This window comes from Emydura macquarii, unplaced genomic scaffold (assembly GCF_026122565.2).
Source record: "Emydura macquarii macquarii isolate MOO-44397 ecotype Brisbane River unplaced genomic scaffold, CSIRO-AGI_Emac_v2 contig_1390, whole genome shotgun sequence".
NCBI classification, from domain to species: domain Eukaryota; kingdom Metazoa; phylum Chordata; order Testudines; family Chelidae; genus Emydura; species Emydura macquarii.
In genome coordinates, this window is record NW_027131527.1 from 22,477,672 (window position 1) to 22,502,997 (window position 25,326).

The 25,326-nt window shown below is 39.5% G+C and overlaps 1 protein-coding gene across 10 annotated transcripts in view; it reads right to left on the reverse strand.

The window, feature by feature from the left end:
- Nucleotides 1-25,326, reverse strand: part of EXOC6 (exocyst complex component 6) — a 178,581-nt gene that overhangs the window by 15,076 nt on the left and 138,179 nt on the right. For all 10 annotated transcript variants that reach the window (XM_067552863.1, XM_067552865.1, XM_067552864.1 and 7 more), the window contains one exon: nt 17,568-17,641. In XM_067552863.1, coding sequence (XP_067408964.1) covers nt 17,568-17,641 — 74 coding nt within the window. The remainder of the gene's footprint in view (nt 1-17,567; nt 17,642-25,326) is intronic.

The window sequence follows — 25,326 nt, forward strand, 5'->3', positions numbered from 1 at the left end:
CAATATGGATGTATAACTTTTTATCTAAAAATGTGCATGTCATTGTTGTAAATTACATATCTATTTTAAATAATTCATATAAGTATTGTAAGTATATTAATACTACATTTAATATTATTTTAATTGTGGTAGTGCCTAGAGGCTCCAATGAGGGATTGATCCGATCATGCCAGGCAATGTACACCCACATACACACCACCCATGTCTAAAAAAGACAGTCACTGTTCCCAAAGAGCTTACCATCTATATAAAAAAAAAGTATCCTTCATTTAGAAGAATCCAAAACTGCAGAATACATAGGAAACACTTCAACCATCAACAATATGAAGACCTTCCTGGAGTGGATGACACCAGCCATTCTGCACCAACATCACTAGATGATACTATGTTGATAATCATTGCATGCAAGTGTAAGGGAAAAATTGCTCTGCAACAAACAAAACCCCTTTGTACTGTGAAAGTGAACAGGAGTATGTTTGCACTCCAAACATTTTAAACATAATGGACCAAATCTTTGTTTTACTTATCAAAAGAGCTTGCTGAAGAGAATGGGACTACTTGTGTGAGTAAGCGAAGCAGGATTTAGCTATTAGTGTTACTCTGTAAATTGTGTAAAAAATATTCTCAGTAAGTATGATATCACGTCTATGAATTATGAGAATCCAATTACATTCTTTGGTATTTATATCACATCCCTGAATTACAAAGATTCACCCAAACAAAATGTGCAGCATCTACTACTCTTGTTCAACTCAGCTCAAACAGAGTTTTCAAAGCACAGTTGATCTGGAGGAGCTTCGAAGACCCAGCCACATCAGTAATGTTTAAAGGAGGCAGGAGAGTACGGGACAGTATCAATGGCCTATATTACATTCCGTATTTCTAGATAATTATGGAAACTACTTAAGCACTACTTTCATGGTTTATGACATCATTGGAACATCTCAATGGAATTATAGTCCTATTAGATTGTAAAGTCTGAAAGAGGGACAGTCTTTTTATTATATTTGTACAGTGCCTAGCACAGTGGGGCTCTGGCTCCATGGCTGTGGCTTCTAGGCAGAATCACAATACAAGTGATAAAATAATAAAAATAAGGTGGTCTTTTTTAGTCAATGGGTATAAAATATAAACAAGCACAATGTTTTTGTATACAATACACACATGTATCAATAACAAAATAATAATACTTAATAAAATCCAGTCACAAAATGTTAAGATTAAATATGAAAAAAGCTTCAGACCCAAAATAATGTTAGTTCACAAAATGTATCCTTTCCATATTTTACTGAAGCATAAACACCAAGAAAGTACCTTCTAGAAGAGAGCTCAAAAGCAAGAGAGCAAAAGGAAGCAGATTTGGATATTTTTTACTCCAAACAAATGACAAAAATGTTTAAAAATACAGATATGCAACTTTAACCTGTTAAGAACAAGCAAAATGTTCACAAACTGTAGAATAATACCAGCATCAAACAGCTCCAATTATCACTGCATCTGCTGGAGCTCTTTAATGATGACAAACATCACGTTAGCCTGGTTAGCAAGTCTGCCTGCCACTTGCCAAAGTATTTTTTATTTACTCCTGGTGACTTATTTTGTGAATGTGCTGAATTTTAAAATCCTTTCAACTGATCACATAACAGGAATAACACACACTAGTATAATATTTCAAAGTGTAAATTGATCTCTCGATCTGTGAATGTCTCTCTATAGTTTATGCTACCCTTTCTTCTGGATCGCTCACCATCTAAGGAATATGCTTTCAAAGTGATGTTCCAGGAGTTAGCTATGCAATTCTCATTAGTGTCAATGGGAGTCGCAGGCTAAATTCCTGGGCACTGCTTTGAAAACTGACCTCTATCTAGATTTTCAAAAGCAGGGCAGTTTGTGTGTTAGAAAGGCAAAGTCTTGAGTCTCCAGTTTTTAGAGCACTACACTTAAATTGGATGGTTTTCAAAAAACTTACAGATTACATTTAGAAATTGTACTTATAAGAGAACGTTTAAACATTTACCAAAAAATGAAACCTTATTTTTACATTTAAATACTTACATCTGTTTCAAATTTATGTCCATAAGTGAAGATAGTAGCTGTCACTATCTTGAATGTTAGGGTATAATCTCTCTCACATTTGTAAGTGTATAATATGTAAACTCAGAGGTTATGACATCTGAACCAGAGGGAACTGCTGTTTTGCTTAGAAAAAGCCAAAAGTTCAAACTAATCCTTTATAACCTAAATTCTCCCAAAGGGCAGAATACTTTCCTAAAATCTGGACCTTGAGGTATATTTTGAGAGATGCCTGGTCTTGTTACATTCATGAGTAAACCCAAATACACCTCTAATTCTTTGGCACTTCAAATGAATTTAGGACTGTCCGCAGAAAAAATGCATGCTGTTGGAGTTGTGTGAACAAGCTTGCTGCTCTGTTAGCATAACCAGAAAAACATTCAGATCCTACAGTTTTTGCAAATCCCATTAATACTTTAAGAAGCCAAGGTCTTCTGAAGAAAGTTGCTGTGAAGTAGTATTTGAGGCAAGTATAAGTAGGCAGGCCAGTACAATATATAATATAGCAACACAATACAAAGATTTGTTTAATTACAATGCAAATAATCTTTATTATAAAGTGCCTTCTTCCTCATCATTAAAGAATAATGGACTAGTGGTAAAACAAAAAAAACTGTCTTTTGAGTTTAGAAACAGACAAGAGTTTCAAAAGCAGCAGTTTGGCAGACAGTCAGACTGTCTCCGGAGGGCAGGGGTTCTGGCCAAGTAGTTCCTGCGTAGTCGTTTAGCCTGTACATGAAGTCCCTTTAAACAAAGCCTAAAACTATGTCAACGATAAAACTTGGGTGGATTAAAAAGTGTGTATTATGCAATTTTCAGGTCATTCACCAATTTTTGAGCTTATGATGCAAAGGTCACAGTCCCCAAAACAGAACTTATGCCTCTGTTCTGCACAATGTTTTCAAAATCTAAATTACATGCTATAGTTACGAGGAAACATTTACAATATTATAGCTGAATTTAAAGCTGTAGTTTTTATGTTAATTCTTTTTTAAAAGAGTTTATAAGCTTTACTTTGGGTTGAAATATAGCATGTTATGTCTGACCTGGAGAGTGAATTTTTACCCAAATTGGGTTTACACAGCTATATTCTTCTATAAGACATTATAGCCTTCTATAGGTAGCTTTTTAACTATATCAGGTTTAAAACTGGCTTAATTTTAAATAGTTTGCTTGTTTTGAAAAATGAAGATTGAAAAGTGGCATATTATACACAGGGCACAGAAGTTTCTTTTAATATTTGTTGTATCTGTACTGAAACTGTATCATGTGCCTCAACCTTTTAGATAAAATTTCATTTGTAAATTTCATTATAAAATGTGTGTTTACAGCTGCTGCTATTCAGAAATAATAAAATCCATCATTTTATTCAGATCCACTTTGCTTTCCTTTAAACACTGTCTAAAATTTGGTGTAAGTGAAATATGCTGTTTCTAAGTACACGGCTTGTTCACTTTAACATCCATTATTTTCAAAGGCGGACACTGTCAGCGTCCTAATTGGATATCCTACTACTAGACACCAGGAACTGCTAGGATATCTAGTGAATGGTTCTATGTGGCTTTCCCCTAAGACAAAAAAATTGACTAATCTGGGATTGTCTCTGGTCATCTATTTTGCCTGAAATTCAGCAGTATCAATGTAGATCTCTCTAGGTGTCTGCAATCCTTTTAACCTATACTAAACTAAACCTGGATAAACGGACTCTTAACCAACAAAAAGTCAAGCTATCTGGAAATATACCATTTTGAACAAGCTAATCCTATCTGTCCTTGTATACATGCACATCAAATCTACAAAGTGACTCTACTGTACTACAGAACTGAACACTGAAATGCTCTGCCCAAGAGTACAATAATTATAGTGTAACATTTGAAACTCCAGTCAGGTTATTTGTAGGGACTGAAAGTTTGGTGTTTTGAGGCTATAGCAATGTTCTGAGAAGATAGCTATGTAAAATGATGTAAGGGGGAAGACAGTTTAAGCTTTGTTTCTGGTAGTCCAGTTCTGATGTGACGTAAGAAGCTTTAAAATCTTAAATTATGACTGTATAGGAGGCAAACAAGGATTTCTTCACTTCCATTTGCAAAGTCCCAATCAGCAGATCTGTTCCACGAGGTGAACAGCCTGGTTAATATGCATTGTTCATATCTGGTGACAGAGTTGAGTATCTCTTTCTGTGAGGAGTGTTCCAGTCATTATGCAGTAAGTTTTTTCAGATTCAGACCAAACTATACATCACACAAACTAGACCAAGCTATAAAATGGAGCTGTGCCTCGAAAGGATACTGAGATCACACTAGCTATGTAGGTTGATGATGATATTGTCCTAGCACTGGATGCTGATGAGGTGTCTATGCAGATTCTTTCAGTCATTTGCTTTGAGGGGGCTCTTGACTCTGGAATGTCCTGCCCTCCCATCCCCACAGAGTTCAGTGACCTTCAGGATATGCTGCACAGTTTATCTGTTTCCGCAGAGGTTAATTGGGGCTCCGCAGTAGGTGGAAGGAAGTCGTTTGTTTTGATGGGTGAGTCTTTTTTACTTTTTTTGTTTGGATCTATAAAGTAAGCGCTTTTGTTTCACTTGCAGCACTCATAAAACTAGAAATCTAAGTACAAGAAATAATGTAAAGACTCACACTGAGGTATGTAACATGGTACAGTGTTGTGGATTCCTATGTTAGATGATCATCATTGCATCCAACATCTGATACCAAAATTAGTACAATACATCGGTGAGACCAGATTCTGCCTCTTCACTCTGACTGTCTCTTTAGTCTATTCTCTAAAGATATATTCTAAAGCCATACTGTCTGCACTATTTGGTATTTATTTTTCAATTTACACAGCACATCTATGGAACAGTAGAGCCTCTAAACACACCCACACAAATTTAAAAACATGCAATAAATTGACCAAATATCAATACTACTACTAAAGACCCCACCAACTAGACAACTGAAATCCTACCAGTTCAACCCAACCTTTGGAGAAAACCTGGGTAAATGCATAAGCCTTGAAATATGCCCTGATGGCCAACAAACCTGGGCTCTGTCAGTCCAAAAGCAAGTTCCAAAATTGGAGGCTTTCCACTGAGACCCCTTTGCATGTAAACTCAAGCCAATAAATTTGTATCAACCATCAAATGTCCAGCTGATCTCAACGTATGAGTTAGGATATGAGGGAACACACACCATATCCAAAACTTAAAGGACTTTACAGATCAGAAATAAACACCTTGAATTGTGCCCAGAAAACAGCCAGGAGCCAGTGCAATCTGTGAAGCACAGTATGATAAACTCATTCACATTCTGCACTAGCTGAAGTTTCTTCCAGGGCTGCCTCATGAGAAGCTCATTACAGTAATGTAGGGTATGCCTGCACCACTTACTTTAGTGGCTGACCTGATGAAGTTACAACCCTTAGGCAAAACTATACTAGGCCTGGGAACCACTGGACCAGTAATGAAAGTATAGCCGAAATCACTGGTTTACGAATGTGATTATAGTCAAACTGTAAATGACCACTAGTCCAGATATGATAATGTAGCTGTTTGGTGACTATCTTCATTGATTTCTCTCTCTCCCCACCTATCGTTTCAGTTTACTTCTTCATTCTGTAGCTATTAAACTGTACTCTCAAACATTTCAGCAAGCGCTGGGGCCCACAACAAAATCTTAGTTCTTTACTAGTCAAACTGATACGGTGGAAGACTATGAACTGTACATGGTGCAGTAACTAGAGATGAAGGTGACAATTTCTCTTTCATTTTTTGCAAAACTGTTTGAGATTGGTGTAATGCAGCGCCTCCTTCTCTGGTCTTAAACTAACATCCATTTTAAAAAGTTCTCCTTCCTTTCAGTGGCTCCAGGTTGAGAGGTTATGTTTCTTCAGAGAAATCACTATTTTTCAATGGGATTCATCACCTTCAAAGTTGAAAGGTATTTTCTTCAGAAAAGTCTCTTCCCATTACTTAGGTGACACAACCTGCTAAAACAATATTTTGTCTCGATTCTTGCTATTCATTTAGTTACACTGGGTGAGAGGAAAGAACTTGCTGTGTAATACATAACTTTGCAACAATTAGCCTGGCTCTCATTCCCTGAGCACCAAGGTATTAAAAATGGGAGTTTTGCCTCTGTCCTTCTTCCTGTTTTCCTGCCACTTTGAAATATTATCCGTTTGGAGCAAGTAATCCCGTGCTAGATTCTTGTGCTTCTTAAATGCATATTATTCTCACCCTTTATTGACTGACTCTGTCTATTATCACATGTAAGCAATGTTAATCCTCTAGTAATTAACACCCTTATTAAAGTAATTTGAACTCAAAGTAGTTTAAGTCTATTACTGATTTTCCTTAATTAAGCTTATTGGGAATGTTTTCCATTGTCCTTTAAGTTTTCAGCTTGTTTTTTTAAAAAATACTATGGTTGTGCCTTTTCAATCTACTATTTACTTGAAAATTTTTTTTTCAAGTTACATACATATATATCTGGGAACTAAATATTCAACACGATTCTCCCCCATTGTGAAGAATTCTACACTTTCCTCAAGTTCAATGTGTGCAAGATTTAGGCATCACTGTAAGCATATCCCATTCTCTGGTGTATTATATGGGTATGGGTCTGAACAGCATTTGTGATGTGGGATCCATGTCTTCTATGCTTGGTCAATATTCTGTTGGTGCTTGAAACAAAATAGCAGTTTAGATCCCCTTCTAAATGATGCCTCAGAGGGCTGCTAATGAGGAATTATGGAGCCTCTCAGTTTAAACCCTAAATTGGCAGTGTTCATTAAAAAAATTACCTTTTTATTTGCAATAAAAATGACAACTTTTTTTGCATCACTCAGGCTAGGAAAATTTCTTTTAGATTGATTTATCTAACCGCAGCTTGGATCTCTGATATGACTAGCAAAAATACGGTGGTTCAATGTTTTCTGGAATACAAATAAGTCAATTTTAAAAATTAAATTGTTTTGTATGCCTGTTGCATGCTCCTCCCTCAAGGGCAAAGTGCTGACCTGACCCACACCTACAAATTGCAGGTGCACGGACTGATTGGCACTTCTTATCTAGGGTCGAAAGATGAAAATTAACTTCCCTTTTCTGTTTCTTTGAATGTGCCAACAAACTGCAGAATGAACCATGCTGCTTTACATGTCTAAGTCTCCTGTAGAGAAAATTGTCAATATTTACAAATGGTATTCTGGTCATTTACCAGACTACGGGGATGGGCTGGATGGCAAGAGAAGCTGCTAACAGAAAGGTAATTATCAGAAAAGAAATTTTTCATTTGGCTGCAGAGTTTCATTCCTCAATCAATGGCAAATGACGAGCAGTGATTCTCAGAAGTAGGGAGGGGCAGGATAAGCAGAGCGTTAATTATTAATAACGTAGAATAATAGGCAGAAATAAACATTCACCCCCATATAAAACAAGCGCTTTGTAGTTTTAAGAATTATTTGCTAACAAACCCAGCAACACTTTCCTACCAATAGATGTCTCTGCAGAGGAATGGAAACTTATTTTGCTAATCATCCTCAGATGAGGATCACACACTTTCCCCCCAAATGCCTCTAAAGACCTTGTAGAGGCAGTCTTGACTACTTCGTTGTAAATAGTTTCCCAGATGCTTAGTGTGCAAACTGGTGCAGGATTTTAACATCTTGCTTCCTGTAACTTCGAGGCTCTAAGGCTTTGGCATTTGGACAGAATGAGATGACCAGGGCACAATTGACACACATCCTCCATATGCTTGAGGTATGTTATTAGAGAGCTAGGCATGCCCGTTTATGTCACAGCCTTCCAAAGGGGGGGGGGGGGGAGGGAGTAAGGATTGAAACAAAATGATGGGAGAACTATTTCTCTGTAATTGTGGAAAGAAATTACTGTGAACAGAAAGGTTCCTGGAGTTATAAGAATAACCTTTTTATCACAACAGCACGAGTGTGGTTCTTGCATGGATAGAAGAATTAATTCAACACCCGGCAATGTGGAGGTAATGGCAACTAGAAAAGCCAGGTCAGGCTTGTCTAATCTGTCATTCTGATTAATCTTGACACCTGATGCACCTGCATAAAGAACACCAGTAGGGCTGGTAGATACCCACTTTTCTATGGTGCTTGGCTATCGGACTCCAGTAAACCATCCTGAAAAAACTCTCACGTAGGTGAAATTACTAGAACTTTGTGGTAATTATTTGTGTTATAGTAACATCTAGAGGCCAGGACTCATTTGCACTGGGCATTGTAAAAATAGACAGTCCTTGCTTCAGAGAGCTTTCTGTTCCCCCTCACACCAAATATATAATTTGACCAGATCAAAGAATGAAATCTCCTGGTTGAATTCTGTCTGGATATCAAAAAGTATCAGTGAGGTCAATGAAAAAACACTGCTGAACTAAACTTCTCTTCCAATGTCCAGGCTGTTGACCATAAGTTCTTCCAGGTCTGGGATCAATGTGGCATCCCTAATTCAGGAGGTCTGTTGTCTTCTGCAGATGTAAAGGAGGTTGCTTGGCTGTCTATTAAGTCTGAAGTGCCTTCTGGACCAGCAAGGAACTAGGCAAAAGACTTCAGATCTCCATTTTCCTCTTTTCTGCATCTTTTATGTGAACTGTCTTGACAAACAGTAGATTCTTCTCTGGCCAGGACATTATTTTCATTGTCACAGAGAAGCTTTGACCTCTGATTACTCCTTAGTTTTGGAAGGATAAAACAATCATTCTTTAATAGGAAGTAGGAGGAAACTTCCTCTGTGAGCACTGTAGCTGCTTACTACACGGTTTCTTCCTCCTTCTCAGGAAACTGGTACTGGCCACAGTCATAGACAGGATACTGGACTTAAAGGATCACTGGTTGCAACCCACATGACCATATCTATATGTTTGTGTTCAGACACGCCAGTGACAGGGCTGCCAAAGTGAATTAAAAGGATGAACACTCTGAGTTTTTTGAAATTTTTACTTTCAGGTGTGCTCTCCACTCTGCAAGACTTGCTCTCATAGTGAGGATGGAAGGGTCTAGAGTGAAAATTAGGTTGGATGTGAGCATGTTATTTGTACTTAGCTGCCTACCAAGGCACATTAAGATGTGATTTGGAAATGACACCGAATTTTGCATTGTATCCAGTGAGTGTTTCCATGTCCTCAGAAGAAATTTCTGGTGGCGCGTTTTGAGAAATCTCATTAAGAGGTTGATTTGATGCAGCAATGTTAGCTGCTGGAGATAACTGGCTACGGATGAGCACTAGCAGGAAATGTCTGATGCAATGATGTTTTGGACCTTCGCAAATCTTTATCATGGTGGTAAAATTATGGCCAGACTCATGGCTATTTTGACCATGAGTGAATAATTCTCTGTAATAGGCTCAAAAGATTCCTGATTTTGAACAACTGGTGGATTTGAATCTTTTTTCAGCAGCTGGCAAGTCACGAATGGTTCTGTTTCTCCAGACAGAGAAGGGATTGTCATGTTATCCATGAATGAGTATAGATGTATAACTTGTGGCTGAGTCTTGTGTTTAACAGCCACTTCTTAGAAATCTGGGTGCAGAGGGTAGTTCAAAACAAGTCTTGTAAATGAGCTCTCATACACAAATGCTCATTTTGTCTTTATCATTCTTAGGATTTTGTTGATTTAGGAAAAACTATATCTATTTCACTGGAAGCTTTTACTTCAGAATTCAGAATGTTTTGGGGGAATAGTCCTTTTTGAATACCCGTGGTGTTGGCAGTGACCAACTGATTGCTATTCTGGCATTGATAGCTCTGTCTCAGCAGCTAATTTCTCTAATGTTTCCCTAAACATCTCCACACCTGTAAATCTGGATACTCAATGTATCTGTTCAGGGTGAATGATTGCTATTCATGGGTGTAACACAGCTTCCAGGGAGCCACTGAGTTAGGAGCCACAGCTCATCACAAATCCATCAAGGATTTGACCAGAATGGAACCTGAGACCTCTCATTCCAAGTAAGGACCATACCCCTAGTCAATGAGCCACTTGCTTGTTTTCCTTACTAATTATGGGGAAGGGAGGAAGGGAAACTTTTATTCTGAATAGCCAGAGTTGAGACTGACATTTCTGTGTAGTGGGTCCTCATTCTTATGGTCTATGGCATCTTTTGGAAGGAACTCCCCTTCAGAAGTGTGACTCTGACTTTGGAATGTGTGAAGGGGCGACTGTTGCACCAACCCCAAATCTTAAGAAATTCCTTTATTTTTTTTTATACAACATTTTAGTTTAACTTGTTTTGGTGGTGGTGGTATGTATGCAGTACTTCCCCAGGCTGTTTACAGGAAGCCGTTAGTATGCTGTTTACTTTAGCCTGAGGACCCCTCAAGCTAAGAAGGGGTAGTACTGGTACTGGTAGTACAATACCTTGATTGTGGGTGTAACCTGGTAGATGCCCCTAGGAACCTGAAAGGATGCCTGCCTTCTCCCCCAGGCTGACTAGCACCCATGTAAGTACTTTAGGAGAGACCTAGTACCACTCAGGGCTTGTCTATATGGGTCGTTACTGTATAGCAAACCAGGATGCGAGTCTATAGTGCCTCAGCTTGCCATGCAGTAACATCCTGTGTGGACACTGCTACAGCACAGCATCCCAGAGTGCAGCTTGCTGTACTACTGTTTCAAAGATCAGTACATAAAAGCATACTTTGCAACGTGTAGTGTGCTGTAGCAGTGTCCACACAGGACATTACTGTGTGGTAAGCTAAGCTAGTGAGCTGTAGATTCACACCCAGGCTTGCTGAGGAGTAATATCCCATGTAGTCAAGTCCTCAGTAAATTAGGGGTCTTTTTGAAAATGGGAAGAAATTTTTCACCTGTCTCTCTATAATCCCAAGATGGTGCAACTGTGTGGGGAATGGAGCCCTCATGTGCCTCTGTTCTGGGCACTGACTGCCTGAAGTGCGAAACCAGCCTCTGAACAATAGGAAAGGCAGAGAGATAGAGAAAGAGAGAAATCCTTTCCCACCCACCAGACTCTAAGCCCCTTTCCCTGGCAGAGCAATGGTCCTTGACCTGAAAGCCAGACAAGAACAATTCCCATTACACAACAGCCTGTAGTAGGGCTTCACCGGTTTCTCTGAATAACCAGACATGCTGCAGGGTGGTGGAGAGGCAGAGAGTCTGAAAAGCCCCAACTAATATGCAAAGGAGAAAGGTTTTAAAACCAGAGTTTTTGCACTGCTTGTTTGCTCATTAATAATATGAATTGTTTCCTTATAAAGGGAGATGTTTCCTTTTGCCTTTTTGGGACCCATTTAGGGAGCCTCTGGAGTTTGCAAGACTTTCCCTCCCTGTGAGGGCTTCTCCTGTTTGTGGGAGTCTTCATGCTCCTAGTCAAGCCTCTCATGGTGGAGTCATGGCTTGTGACCGGGTTAAGGCCATACATGCTTGTCCGACTGAAAGCCCCATGCCCTGGCACAGTGAAGGTGCATGGCTTGTGGCAGCAATGCATAGCTTGTCCCCTCAAGTCCCTACCCAGGCAGACTGAGGGTAGATGTCATGTGGCAGGAGGGCATAGCTCACCCTGAGGTCTTGAAAACCTGCCTGCAGCACCTGTTGGACTTGACTCGATGCCTGCAGGGCACCTCTGCTGCTGTAACGGAGGGTAGAGGGAGTCCATTCAGAAAGTGCTGGTACCAGAGAAGCCAGAGGGTTACAGCCTCAATAGTCCAGTAATTCATGTCAGAAGAGAGAAAGAGGAGCTAGAAGCACAAATGAAGTCACCACTGCACAAAAACGAATACAAATTAAAGTTATAAAAGAAAATGGTCAGAGGAAATTGAACTGCCAACTTGTTCTGCCGCTGGAGGTAGAAAATCTGGTGGTCTGAGCTGAAGGCTTGAGCACAGCTCTGCAGCCTCCGGCAACAACAGTGGACCACCTCCAGATTCCACAAGTGGGATGTATTATCCATTAGTGACGAACAAGGGGAGAAGTTGTGTAGTAGAAAAGAAAAAGAGGAGGGCTGTTTTTTAAGACTGTCCATTAAATAATTTCTTCTTGAAAGAAAGTAGTATTTTTTGTCGTATGCAGCACAGCAATCTAATAGTTCACCAGGTGAGAAACACATCTGACCACAAATACACCAGGAAATGCATTTAAAAGTAAATGTTGCAATTAAACCTAGAATGTCTAAGTCTACCGCTAGTGGCAGGCATCCTCCTGAAAAGTGACGTTATTTGTGATTCCAACTGCAGGGAGACTCAACCAAAGAGATTGTAAATCCTGTTACTACCAGGCTTTAGTGTCTGAGAAAAATGTACTAAGTTAATGTGAAGGGCCATTTTGTGGGAAGGTAAAAAACCTCGACTTTAGATACTCAGCTCGAGTAACTGAGTGCCTATTTGCATGCACATGCTGATTTACACACAACTAACCTAGAGGGCTGTTGAAAATTTGTTCCCTAAAATGTACATAGTACACTTCTTCGGATGTTAATTGCATTGATTGTATTTTCATATTTAATTCAACAAAAACCTCCCTTTTAAAAAAAGTTATCTGAAGCTGCTGTAGAATACTGAGAATTTTCACCAGATTGAGTCAGAATTTAGGGATCTGTCCAGAGCACATGGTGCGATAGAGTAGGAAATGATGGTACCAAATTATGAACTCTGTGTGTGGAAATACAAGCACAATGACTGCACAATTCTGGACTTGTTCAAGGGTAGCCTATTATACCGCATTGGAGACAGCTATCCTGCCTAGGAAAAGTATTTGACACCTCGCTGAAAGACCATCACTGACAGTTGTTGACTTTGAATGAATCAACTACTGATCCACCCTAGGATGGCCTTCAACACAGGGACCAAAAGGTTGTGGGGGAGGGCAAGTATGACTGGTCGATCTGAAGCTTCCGATGAGAGCATGTGGCACAGAGACAAAGGCCCTACTTAAACGCAGGGCTCCATTCTGTGCAGGTGGCTGACCATCACCACACATAAGGATGATGTGCAAGAGACAGAGGGCAGGAAGGCCTCTGCCAGCCTGAAATGCTGACAAACCTTAGACTCACAGAAGGGGTGAGCTCAGACTAGGGAATGATGCATCTCAGGACTGTTTGTTGTCTTAAAAAATCTGAAATTCTCAAGTGATTTAAGACCAAAAGTGACTGTGGTGAAAGAATTCCTTGGCTAAGCCTGTGTGCCTTGCTTTCCTGCCATATTGCCCCGATGGAGTTAAACTAGAAGCTCAGAACGCCAACAATCTAGGCGGAGCTCTGAGGGAGTGTGTGCAAGCAACTGGGGGTGGAGTTTCAGAGGTCTGAGGTACTGGTTTTGGGGTCTAGGGCAGCTGAGTGGCAGTGTCCCATACCACAAGAAAGAGCACCAGACAAAAGAGCTTGAGCCTGTGACTGTGCCTTACAGTCTTAGAGCTAGAAACAGTGAGTAGTCTCTATTCAGACTCAGCTGGTATGGAAGTATGTGGCACCCAATTATTGGGTCTTCTCTCAACAAACCATACAGAGGGATATGGGGCCAGTTTGCGATGTATGGCACCTTAATTGTGATACTAGGTTTAATAATAATTATTTCCTATTCTTACCCTTTCAACCTGTTTCCCTTCATTTCTGCCTTCCCCTTTCTTTCTTCAAGTTACACGTCATCCAGCTCCTCTGCTTTTGGCATCAGGGCTGCTGTTCTATATAATTCTCCTAACTCCTCATTCATCAACTTTGGTTTCCTTTTCCTCTTCTCCTTCCAGTCCCTAACTCTGCTCCATGGAGACTCCAGCCTCCATGTTGATCAACCCATTGGCTCTTGCTGACTTTTACTGATCTCCTTGTTTGATTTGCTCCCCCACTCACTTATATGGGTGTTAGCTAGTCTTTAGCTAACAAGTTCCATACAAAGATCTTCACCCAACACTTACTTTCACTTACCCCTATCCTTCCCTTAGCTGTTATCATTGTAGTGTAATGTCCAATCTCATACATAAGCTCCTTTGGGCAGGGACTGTCTCTTTTTGGTTTTGTAAAATGCTAAGTGCACATTAGTATATATATAAAATAATAATAAATAAGCAACAATCAAATCTAGTTATTTGCATTATTTCTTTTAGCAAGAGTATGCAACCCATAGTCAGCATTTCCTTCCTGCTCCATTCCCACTACCCACTTTTGTTTTTACTTCCTGTCCTCTGCCTTCTTTTCTTAAAACAATGACTAAACAAATATTTTTCAGTGACATTAAATTAAAAAAATTAAAAATCCAAGAGTAAATAAAAACCCTTAGAACCACTACAAACCTCCCTATGAACCATTCCAAGTAAGAGGCACATTTCTTTGCCGTACCTCCACTAATAAACACACGTAGCACAGCATACAAAAGTAAAAAAGTAAAATAAAATAAAAATTAGAAGAAAATCCATAAACAAAACCTTTTCCCTTGAGAGAGGAAGGCAGAAAGGGAGAATGACAGAACCATATTCAACACATGCTAGTCACTTAATGCACGACTAGAAGTTGCTCAGATACCATTGTGATAGAAATGGTACTAGAATCTAAGTAGAGTAAGTAGAGTGTAAGTGTGCTTGTGGAAAAAACATGGTCCTTAAGGAGCAAGGTTGTTATATTTTTGGTGGGGTGCATGAGGTCATGGTAAGAGAACAAGAGCCACAACCAGGAAGAGGAATAGGATTTGATTGCAGAAAGCTGTTGCTGCTACGTGTAGCTCTTCTTGGTAGCTTTTCTCCTATAGCTGTGGAGGGGATAGCATGATAGAAAAGGGGGAACTGGGCTTGCAACGTGAGGACTGGGACCTAACCATTCAGAGCCATTACTGACAGGGAGAGATAGCAAACCAGAAGCTGCTAAGAGCAAAGCACTTTCAATGTGCTCTTTAGAAGCAGCTCCCTGCTCACTCTACTCCTTATGCCCATCCCCAGTCACCATGAAAGCTTAGTTCTCTTCCTGGTTCTTCCAAAGCTGGTTCCTCATAAGTTTAATTTATTTCTTGCGGCAGAGTGTTCCAGCACTACATTGCCCTATCCTTGTTAATCTTACACATTGTCCTGATACGACACAGAGGGAGTAAGCTGTTGTTGAAATAACTGGCTTCCATTAGCAAGCATGTGATTGGCAGGATGATAAAGTCTTTTCCATCACAGGTCAGCTACTTTTTAAAAAGAGGGCAATCCTGCTGATCCATCTTTTAGCTACAGTCTCTCACTGAGTCCCAATTCTCTTGCCTTTTAGCTTTGATATGGTTCAAGCTTTCCCCCTTGTATCAGCCCCTACCTGTCATCAACTCCTCTGTACTGAACAGCAAATATCAGGAGTTTGACCTCAGGGCACAGTTCGGGTGGGCAGGTAAAACCTGACCAGTGGACCTACTTCCTTATCTTTCATATCCCACAATTCATGAAGAAGTATCAAATTCAAACTAAAAAACAGAAGCATGACCTTTTATAAGAAGTTTCTGAAAAAGGCTATGTTGCCTTTCTAAGTTTTCTTGAAAAGAACTGTCATCTACCCTATTAAGAGAGAAATGGATGACAAAAAAGGAAGAGAGGGAAAACAGCGTTAAGTCCTTTTTAAAAGGTAACTGCTGCTCTTTATGAATACTTGCATCCCTATGAGTTTCTCGTGAGACGCACAAGAAATAGAAAAGAAAAAATAAACAAAATTATATAATTATTCTACACCTAGAAGCTCAGTCACAAACTAATGAAGCTAATTGCCTACATTTTTGCTGTTTATAAAATAACTGACATTTAGTAGATTCCCAGTATGTGCAAAAGATACTTCATAAAGTAATACGCGGCATGAAAAGAATTCTAGACACAAGTTGCTAATCCAAGCACAATTTACATTATCACGTACAAGCACTATAATAAGTATTTATCTAGCATATTCAACAACTGGTACTTAAACATACAAAAATATTATTTATTCCCTATAGTAAGTGCACATATACTTGCCCCATGCCACTGCACAGCGGGAAATGTTACTTTTTCCCTGAGAGAAATGTAGGCTCTTCAAGGACTTATAGCATTTAAGATAATGAAAGTTGCAAAGAAGTTGTGCCACAATGAATCAATATTTAAACCTTGCTTCCCTTCAACTAAACTACTTACTGTTGTACAAAGTGGAAGGCATTTAATCACCTATAATTTTACTAATAAGTGAGGATATAAAAATCCAAAGGATGAAGTCTACTTGTCAAGTCAGGATCTCTGACATAGAATACCAAAAGGAGAACTACATTTCCACACATCAAATTACAGTTTTTGAAATTCTTCTTCCACTTCTCTAATCTACAGACATCCCATTTCCACTGCACAGCTTTAACACAGGCTTTGGGCCTGATCCTCGGCTCATTTACTCAAGATTTACAGCATTGTAATGTCACTGGTTGCAAAGGAGTCACTTAGAATCTGACCCTATATCTTTTAACTTTATCACTGAAAAAGCGTTCTCCTTCCCTCCCCGGGCCCCAGTCTTTTGCTTATCATCATGAGACAGGAAGACTACCTGCAAAATAATTTTACAACAGGAGTTTCATTTTTTGAGGAGATTTGGATTGCTTGTGAGAAAGATATGCGGAAGTGAAAATATTCTGAATATACAGATAATCTGGCATGGAACACTTCTTAGACTACCACTGTTTTCTGAATTACTTTTATCAAGTGGCAGCATTGTTGAATAATGTTGTCAAAGGCTTTGGAGTGCTTAAACCAATCCCACCTTTATTTGGTTAACTATTCATTTCACAGGTCAGGTAACACTTTTACTATATTTGTGAAACAAAACAAAAAATATGATAAATCCTTTTTAAAAAACAGCTAATATCAAGTAATAAAAACTGAGGAAGATGAATTGTTAGTGATGGACACAGCATTAGAATCTATTGAGAACAGGAAATAGAAGTAAATGGTTGAAACTAAGATAAGTAAGATTTAGTCTGGAAAATTTTTCCTTAGGGTGAGATCTGTGGAATTGTCTTCCCAAGTGAGGAGGTTGGAGCCCATCGCTTAAGACATTTAAAATTAAAGTGGACAAAGTATTAGAAATCAGCCCTCACTAGGGTGGAATGTGGTAGCGTAACAGTGTAAAACAATTCTACGTAACAGTTTAGGACAGGAAATAGGAACAATATTATGTCAAATTTGAAACTGCAGGATGTAATTCAGTAGGCAGAAGGCAATTGCCCAAAGTAGAATCAGGCCATCACACCAATATGTATACTCTTGCATAAAAGTGACAGAGGATCTTGACAAGTCATGAGGACCTCAACTTAACAATTTATCCACAAGATGGCACCTCCAGTAGCACAGTGTCCCCTAATATCATGCTGGGGAAACAGTTTAATACTAACTTATGGGGAAGAGTCTCACCAATTCCACTTCAAATAATTGCTGGTTTTCAACAGTGGTTACACTGAGAAGTCTAAAAACATGAAAGATCATTGAATTGTAACAACTTTGGCACTAATCAAAAGGGGGAAATTAGTATGATAAAAAAACAACTAATGTCTTACTTGTCTGAGATTGATGAAAGCTAACTGCAGGGTGTCTCCTTGGAATCCTGGCACAGGCTCAGAACTAGCGAACACTGTAAACAAAGTTTAGAAATATTACGGAGGCAGAATTAAAGGGAAAAAAAACAACTAGCAGCAAGTTCTACTCATTACAAATGTGGGCTACTACAAAGGAATATACATTAACCATTTTGACAGAAATCAGAGAGATTATAACTATTAATTCACATTCTCCACCATTTTAAACGCCTATAATCCTTAATTACAATACATTTATTCTACATAAAGTTCAAAACCAGTGATAATACTCCAATCATGCGAGCAGCAGACTTTACATTTTTGTCCCGAGGTGAATGATTACAAAAGCATTTTGAAACTATACCAATTCCATGGCTGTCAACGTATTTTTAAACATCTGCTTTTGTCATAGCATCTGCTCTATAAAAATCCCACCTCTAGCCAAACAGCAATAAAAGGCAGACACTTAGGTGGGAGTTAGCTTAATGTGCAGACAACAGGTGGAAAGTTCTAAGCACCATAATCAGAACAGAGGTGGAATGTCTGCTCATGCCTTTTAACAAGTTTTTAGATAATGGAATTTTGCTCTTTCAAAAGCCCAAAGTAGGTTGTCAAAATTGGAAGGCTGAAGTATGCTCAAAATGCAAAAAATGGTTTAAACATATATTAAAAATGTAGCCGCATTATTTCAGTAAGATGTGTGACCATTGGTATTTGCTGTAAAATTGTTAAAAGCTTATTTTAATGGCAGTTTAAAATAAAGCTAGTAATTTAGGAAAGAAAGCAGAAAAAGGACACAGCTTATTGAAGGTTTTGTCTTTGTAAAATAAAAGTTACAAGGAACTTGGAAATTAATTTAGAAAAAAAATAATCCACAATAAAATGCAACACAAATAAACCCACACTTAGGGAAAAGGCAGAGTGGATGATCTAATCTAATTAAAATCATCCAGTGGAAGATGATGAATCCTTCAGGAAGGAGAAAGCAGCAGTCAGTACCAGCAGTGCACCAGGGTGCTAGCTGAGCATCACTTCTGCTTTTCCCTTTGCATGCCCTTGTGGAGCTTTTTGGGCACAATGCTTCAGCAGCTCCTTCTTCTCGGGAGCACCTCATGGGTTGAAGCCCTTCACAGACTTTCCAGCCGGAATGGCCATTTTTAGGTAGCTCTTGCATGCAGCAGCACCCACTGCCACCAGGGGGCAAGCTGGTCCCTCTTTGTCCCTTTACAGAGCTAGAACTCTGGGGGTACATGACCCCTGCAGTGCACTTCACCCATCCCAACAACAGTAATACTCGGGGGGGGGGGGTGTGGGGAGACCAAGTGCCCCAATGAGTCTGCAATTCCAGGCACTCCGTGCTGTTTTGTGTCGTGGGGAGATTGACTTTTGGATGCAGGAGGTATGGGAAGGGGAATAACCAAATGCTAAGACCCTGGTGGCACTGTCACAGACCTAGACCACAGGGACATCAGACATATACCATCAACAGAATTTCTACAATCTTGCACCTGACTGCTGCATGGACCCAGCACCTCTGGAGAGCAAAAGAGTGAGAAAACTCTTGGTGCATGGTGTCCTCCCAGTCCCACTTAGGATAAGTGCCCAAAGAGAAGGGGGCCAATCAACTACGGGAGTTGTGGGGACGGCTTATATTTTAAAAAAGGGACTAATGATAAGCAGATTGGAAGTTGGGAATAGTTTATTACATGTGATGCATTCCTGAAGCCCAGTGGTTTCTTACATTGGGAACTTCTTCAGCAACTTGCCATAGAGAACATCTAAGGAAGCCCAATGAACTGTGGCCCAAAAATATCCGCTCTTTTGCGGTGGTTCATAAACTACGTAAAGCAACAGGAAGTGGGTGGATTCTTAATTTTTTGTGTTTGTTTCAGTGTTACAAGGTGTGTGTGGGTCTTGAAAATCACCAAAAAATGTGTTACGTAATTTATGGCCAGCCCCTTACTAGTTAGCAGCTCCATGAGAGATCATCTGTGACTGCACAACCAGAACACCTCTATTCTCACAAGGTCTCTCCCTCACCCAAGGAAAAAAAAAAAGGGTGAGGGGGAGATGAGACTCTATATTCTCAGTGATAGGGAGTTCTCCTCCCAACACAACAAAGATGGAGAACAGAAAACCTGTTGCACTGTTTCTGGAAGACAGGGGCAGTACCTGTTCCTATATAACCTCTTATTTCATATATCACTCACACACACAGTTTGCCCCTCCACCAGCACAGCATATGCCAACCTGAAGGGGGCAGTAATTCCCACAGATAGCATAAAGCCAGCATAGTAAGGGTAAAGTGGCAAATGAATGGACAGGGAACTGGAAACTGTGTATGGGAGGAGGTGCAAAGTTTTCTTTAATCTATTTTCACTTTTTACTGTGGAATGGCCTTTCTCTGCGGTAGATCAGTTTGCCACAGAGCAAGGACCTGCAAACTTTCTGTAGCCTGTTTGGCTCAGGTGGGTGTGAATATATTCTACTGTATTAAAACCTATCACCTCATTTATTTCTCCACAGGGTACACACTGCCATAGCAGCTAATAACAGAAAAAACATCAGCAAAAAGAGTTCAGCATTCAGAAACATTATTTTCTGTATATGTTTCCGTTCTTCTCATTTTTGATTTTATTTTATAAATGTATATACAACTCGGGGAAAACTTCCTATGGCATAAAAATGTAATCTTACAAATGAGGCCATATTGATAAAAACAAATATTTATGAGGGGTGAATAATATAATTAGTTTAATTTTTATAGGTATATAATTTTGAAGACCAGACCTAGTTATGGCAAAGGTCAGACAAGCAGATTTTTCTGGGTTACTACATTTCCATGACCATTTTATGAAGCTAATTAGGTATTTTATATTGCAGAATGCTTTAAGTGGACCAAAATTAACATCTAGAGTTAAGGTTGCCAATGTATCCATTCTAAAGAGTCTTTTCTAGATATTGATAAAACGTTGCTATACTTTTATCTTTCAGGAAAAAATCCTCCATATTTGTTCTCAACCTGAGAGTGATTTTTTTTTAAAATCTGACCAAAATTGATTGAGCCATTTTATACAGGATAGAGTGAAAAAAAAACAAAGATTCACCATTAAAAAAACAGCAACAATGGAATTTTTTTTAAAATGGAATTTCTTCCTCAAGAGTTTGGGAGAGAAACTTGAAATCTGGCAGCGAATTAAGTTGCATACTGTATTTGCATTATGATGAACTGATAAAAATCTTCTTTGATTTGGCCAAGTCATAAGAAATTGTACAGTATTTAGTTCACACACACATTTTTTGTTAACAGGTCTCCCAGCATACCAATGGTATTGTTTAACACAAATATGTAAATAGAGTGTATATGTGGACTAGGATCTTTGAGAATGTGTGTATACACACAATCTATCAAAGCTCATTCACTACACAACCCTGCATCGTTCAACTTCCCACCCATGCATTTAATGAAGTTTGAGAGCAAAGGAAAAATAATTTGCAGTTATGTAATTAAAAGCTGGATTGTAAAATGTATGCAAAAGGGGATCAAGTTTTAAGGTTGTACAGACAGCTTCAACTCTGGCATTTGCTGGTGTGAATGTTTTGTTCTTTTAACTATTTTTTGCATATAAAATATGGATGTGCATTGAAATAATAAATACTAGGGAGTCGCAAACTTTTTAGATCCTATAGGCCACGCTCAGGGGCTCCTTTAATTCCTCCATTCCACCCACAACAAACTCCCTCTGTGCCACCCTCCCATTACCCCTCTATTTCAGGGACCACCTGAAACACTCCCCCCACCATCCTGCTACCTCTTGCCTGGGGCTCTGTGTCTCCCATTCCCCTTCCCCAGTCACCCTTCTCCTTCCCCCCCATACCAGGGTCCCTCAATCTCCCCTCTGTCAGGGGTCTGTGTGCCTTCATCCCCCATGCCAGGGACTCTGTGTGCACCTGCATTTCCCTCTTCCCCCATGACTCCCTTTCCTTCCATACCAGGGCTCCTGAATCTTCCCTCCCCAGGGATTCCGTGTACTCCCCTGTTCCCCCATACTTCTTATTGCCTCCTTCCCTCCTTTTGTCCCCATACCCCTCTTCCCCCCATTCACCCCTTTGATTTCTTAGCAGGGTCTCCCATTCTCTTCCCATGCCCCAATTCCCCCCAACCCCTATGCCAGGTTTCCCCATTCCCCCTCTCCCATTGGAAGGCTAGGCAGAGATGAAATAAGGGCATTGTTATGCTGAAAAGTATTAATTGGTGCCATCAACCAGTTCTTTGATCTACAGATAATTGCAGAGGTGATCGAAGCTGTGGCTCTGTTAAACAGATGGCAAGGGCTCTGTGTGTCCCCCATTTCTCCCCTTCTGGTTTTCCAGTTCCCCCCCAGTCAATATGGTTCAGCTCACTGATGCTTCGAATGCTTCCTGAAATTTTGGAATTGATTGGACGTGGCGTTCAAATATTATCGTGTTACATCTAAACAGAGAAATGCCATCGGGTTGAGTGGAAGGCCTCACAAACTCAGCCAATAAGTACACAAAAAATTATTTTAATTCATATCATAAGACAAAGAACATCTTTGCTATGCTGAAATTTAAGTCATCTCTAATAGTAAACAATGATACTACTGAATGTCTCCTGTAATTCCATATTTAACAACATGTCAAGGTTTACAGTTTATTTTATTCCAAAAAATCCTTACCTCAATGATCCCTAAGCATATGCAACCATCACTTTATAACTGTGACTTGCTCAGCGTACAGGACTGGAAATTCAGCATTTACTTTGAGAGCATAAATGAATAGTTTGCATCTAAGTGATAGAAGCTGAAATTTGGGTACATACTTAAGGTCATAAGTTAACTGAGCACAGCTGTTTCTTCACCTTCATAGCATTGCTTCTTGGATCCTAACCCAAGACAGCACAGCTGTAAATTAATTTTTAAACTCAGAACATGAAGATTTAAGGCCAAATCCTGACCCAAACCATTTGAGCATCACAGAGCCTTTAGCAGCTTTGCTGCACTGTTAGACACTCCAGCTGCTCAAACATACCCTGAGGGGGCCCTTCCCTGACGCTGTCAACTTTAAAGTGACCACCCAACCCTGCCCATTGCGTCCATGACTTCACTGTCTTCCCCCAAACTGCCCTGAAAGATGATTTCAGGCGAGTTAGCGCCAACATGACTTCCCAGGAGAGAGGAGTTCAGCCAGCAAACAGGCTATGGAGCAGGAGACTGTCTCCTGCAAAGAAACAACAGGGCTTTGGCTCCTCAACCTCTTACATGTCTGTATGCGAGGCCACCTGCAAACATTTTAAATAAAGAGAAATGGGGTCCAGATTACCTCTTCCCCCTAGGGTTACGAGAACCCTTCCCAGGCATCATCTGAAGAAAAAGGCAAAGATCTAGGAGAGACTGGTTCAAAGGGAAAGGGAGGAGTTATTTGCATTAATCCCCTGATCTCCCAAGCAGTTTCAGCAATTCTATGTCCTTTTATGGACTGGATGCAAACCCCTGCCATCTCTCTTGCACACTGACCTAAGTGGCCTACGAGTCAGGCTGATGCACAAGTGGGTTACAAAGCCTGTTATGTGCCTCCTACTGACATTTAATCCTGCCTCTGGATTTAGCGCTTTACTTTTTAAAAATAATGATACAGCAAAACTGTTGATAACTTTCTAGTCATCAATATTTCTAAATCAGTTACAATTTCATTAAACAATACTGATGTCAATATAGCTAAAATTGCATTATGTTTTAAATTAAAACGTTACATCCCCTTAAACCACAGACCCTGAGTTCTAAAATCATGCCAAGCATAAATCCAAATCTAAATATATATTTTGACAGATGGTCTCCATGGTAAGTCAAGTTTTCCCAGAAACAGACTTTTTGCTGAAGGCCTTGTTCTATTTTAATAAATATATTTAAATGGCTTCAAGTAATGTGGATCTAAACATAATTTCAGGTACAGTTTTTATTTTCAAAAAGCAATTTTAGTACCTGTCACCTTAGATAGGAAACATTTCTACTTATATTTAAGAGAAGAAATGACCAAATAGTCTTAGTAACGACAGTCATTTTAGAACATTAAATAAATAGACATACACCAGATTATGTATTATTAGTGGTGAGCACACATCTAAATGTTTGTAAATCAGAAAATCCAAAAGTTTGGATGCTTTTCTGAAGCTTTTTCTGTGTTCTTGTGGTTCTCCACCAGAACCAGCGCTCAATCTCTCCTAGCAATCTCCCTTTCCCAAATAAACCCCTGCTACTCTTACCCACTGCATGGTTCTGCAGGGAGAAACCCAACAGCCTACTACAGCTTATAAGTTTTATCTTCAGAAGGTGATCAAAGTGCTCCATATTCCCCCAGGGCACTCATATTCTGGCACAAGGGGTGGACTTCTCTGTGCCTTTTGTGCAACAGGCCTCAGTGACCCCTCTTAAAATGATAATCAGAAAAAAACTGAGAAACCTTAAAGTTATCCTATTCATACTAGCTGCAGATTACCATAGATATAAAATACAAATACTGCAAAATACACTTCAACATTGTGTAATATATGAGGAATAAAAAAACCCTACTCCATTTCCAATAAGAACACCTGCAAAACTCCCACCGATCCCGTGAATCAAATCTAAAATTTTTTAAATGTTGGGAAAGGTTGATTAAGTTCCGCACCCACCACGCCAAAAAATGTTGTTTTTCTGGAGACAGAGAAGTCACAACATGCCTTCTTTAACATTCCCCTTTCTTCTCACACACTTATCTCCTTGGAAGTGGGGAGGCCTGGCAATATAATTTCCTCTTTTAGCATCAGAGGAACTTCATCTTGGAGCAGCCAGGTGATCTGCTCCTTCTGTTCTCTGGCATCAAGCCTCACTGCTGAGTCCTGCTGATCTGCCTCTTTAAAATGTAAAGCAGTGTGGACCCTCAAAAAGCAATGCAGGATTTTGACATTTCAGAGCATGGCACAAGAGCTGTTCCTCCATTCCCAGAGAAACCACTAGTCCCTGAACTCATTTCTATGACTAACAAAACTTCAGTCTCCAGGGAGGATAATACAGAATCTTTTTCAGGCACTAAATTCACTAACAATATTTTTTAAGGAAACAAATTTCTCAGGTAATCAAATTTTTGCCACTGTTATATCCATCCCCTGTTTATATAATATACTATTTTTAAACCTGAAAGAACAAAAAGAGTATCATTACAATCAGGAGAAATGTCTAGATACTGGAATGTTGCTAAGAATTAAAATGGCTATTTAGAAGCACAGAACTTTCTGTATTACACCTGAAAACTTTCTAATTCAGAATGCATGTGATATACCCTCCACCTCCCGTGTCAGTAAAACATCAGATCCATTTATCATATACAGTAGGAAGCTACCTGCCATTTCTGAATTATTTGCACAACTCGAGTGCTAATGGAAATGTCACTGTCATAGCCATTAATCCAAAAATGTCAAAGAATAAAACTGGATGAGGGTGATGAGCAAGAACATAAATCACAGCCAGCACAGTGATGCCTGGAATGTGTCTGTGACGGACCTTATGAATGAAACTCCAACAACAAAGCAGTCTCTGGGCAGACTGTTGGGCCTACTCCCTTATTCTGCACATTATAAGATGGTATTTTTTAGCACACTCATTCAGCAAATATTACATAAACTCTTATTTAGCTGTAGCTAAACATTTCAAAGGAAATATATCTGATCAAATAGATATGCAGA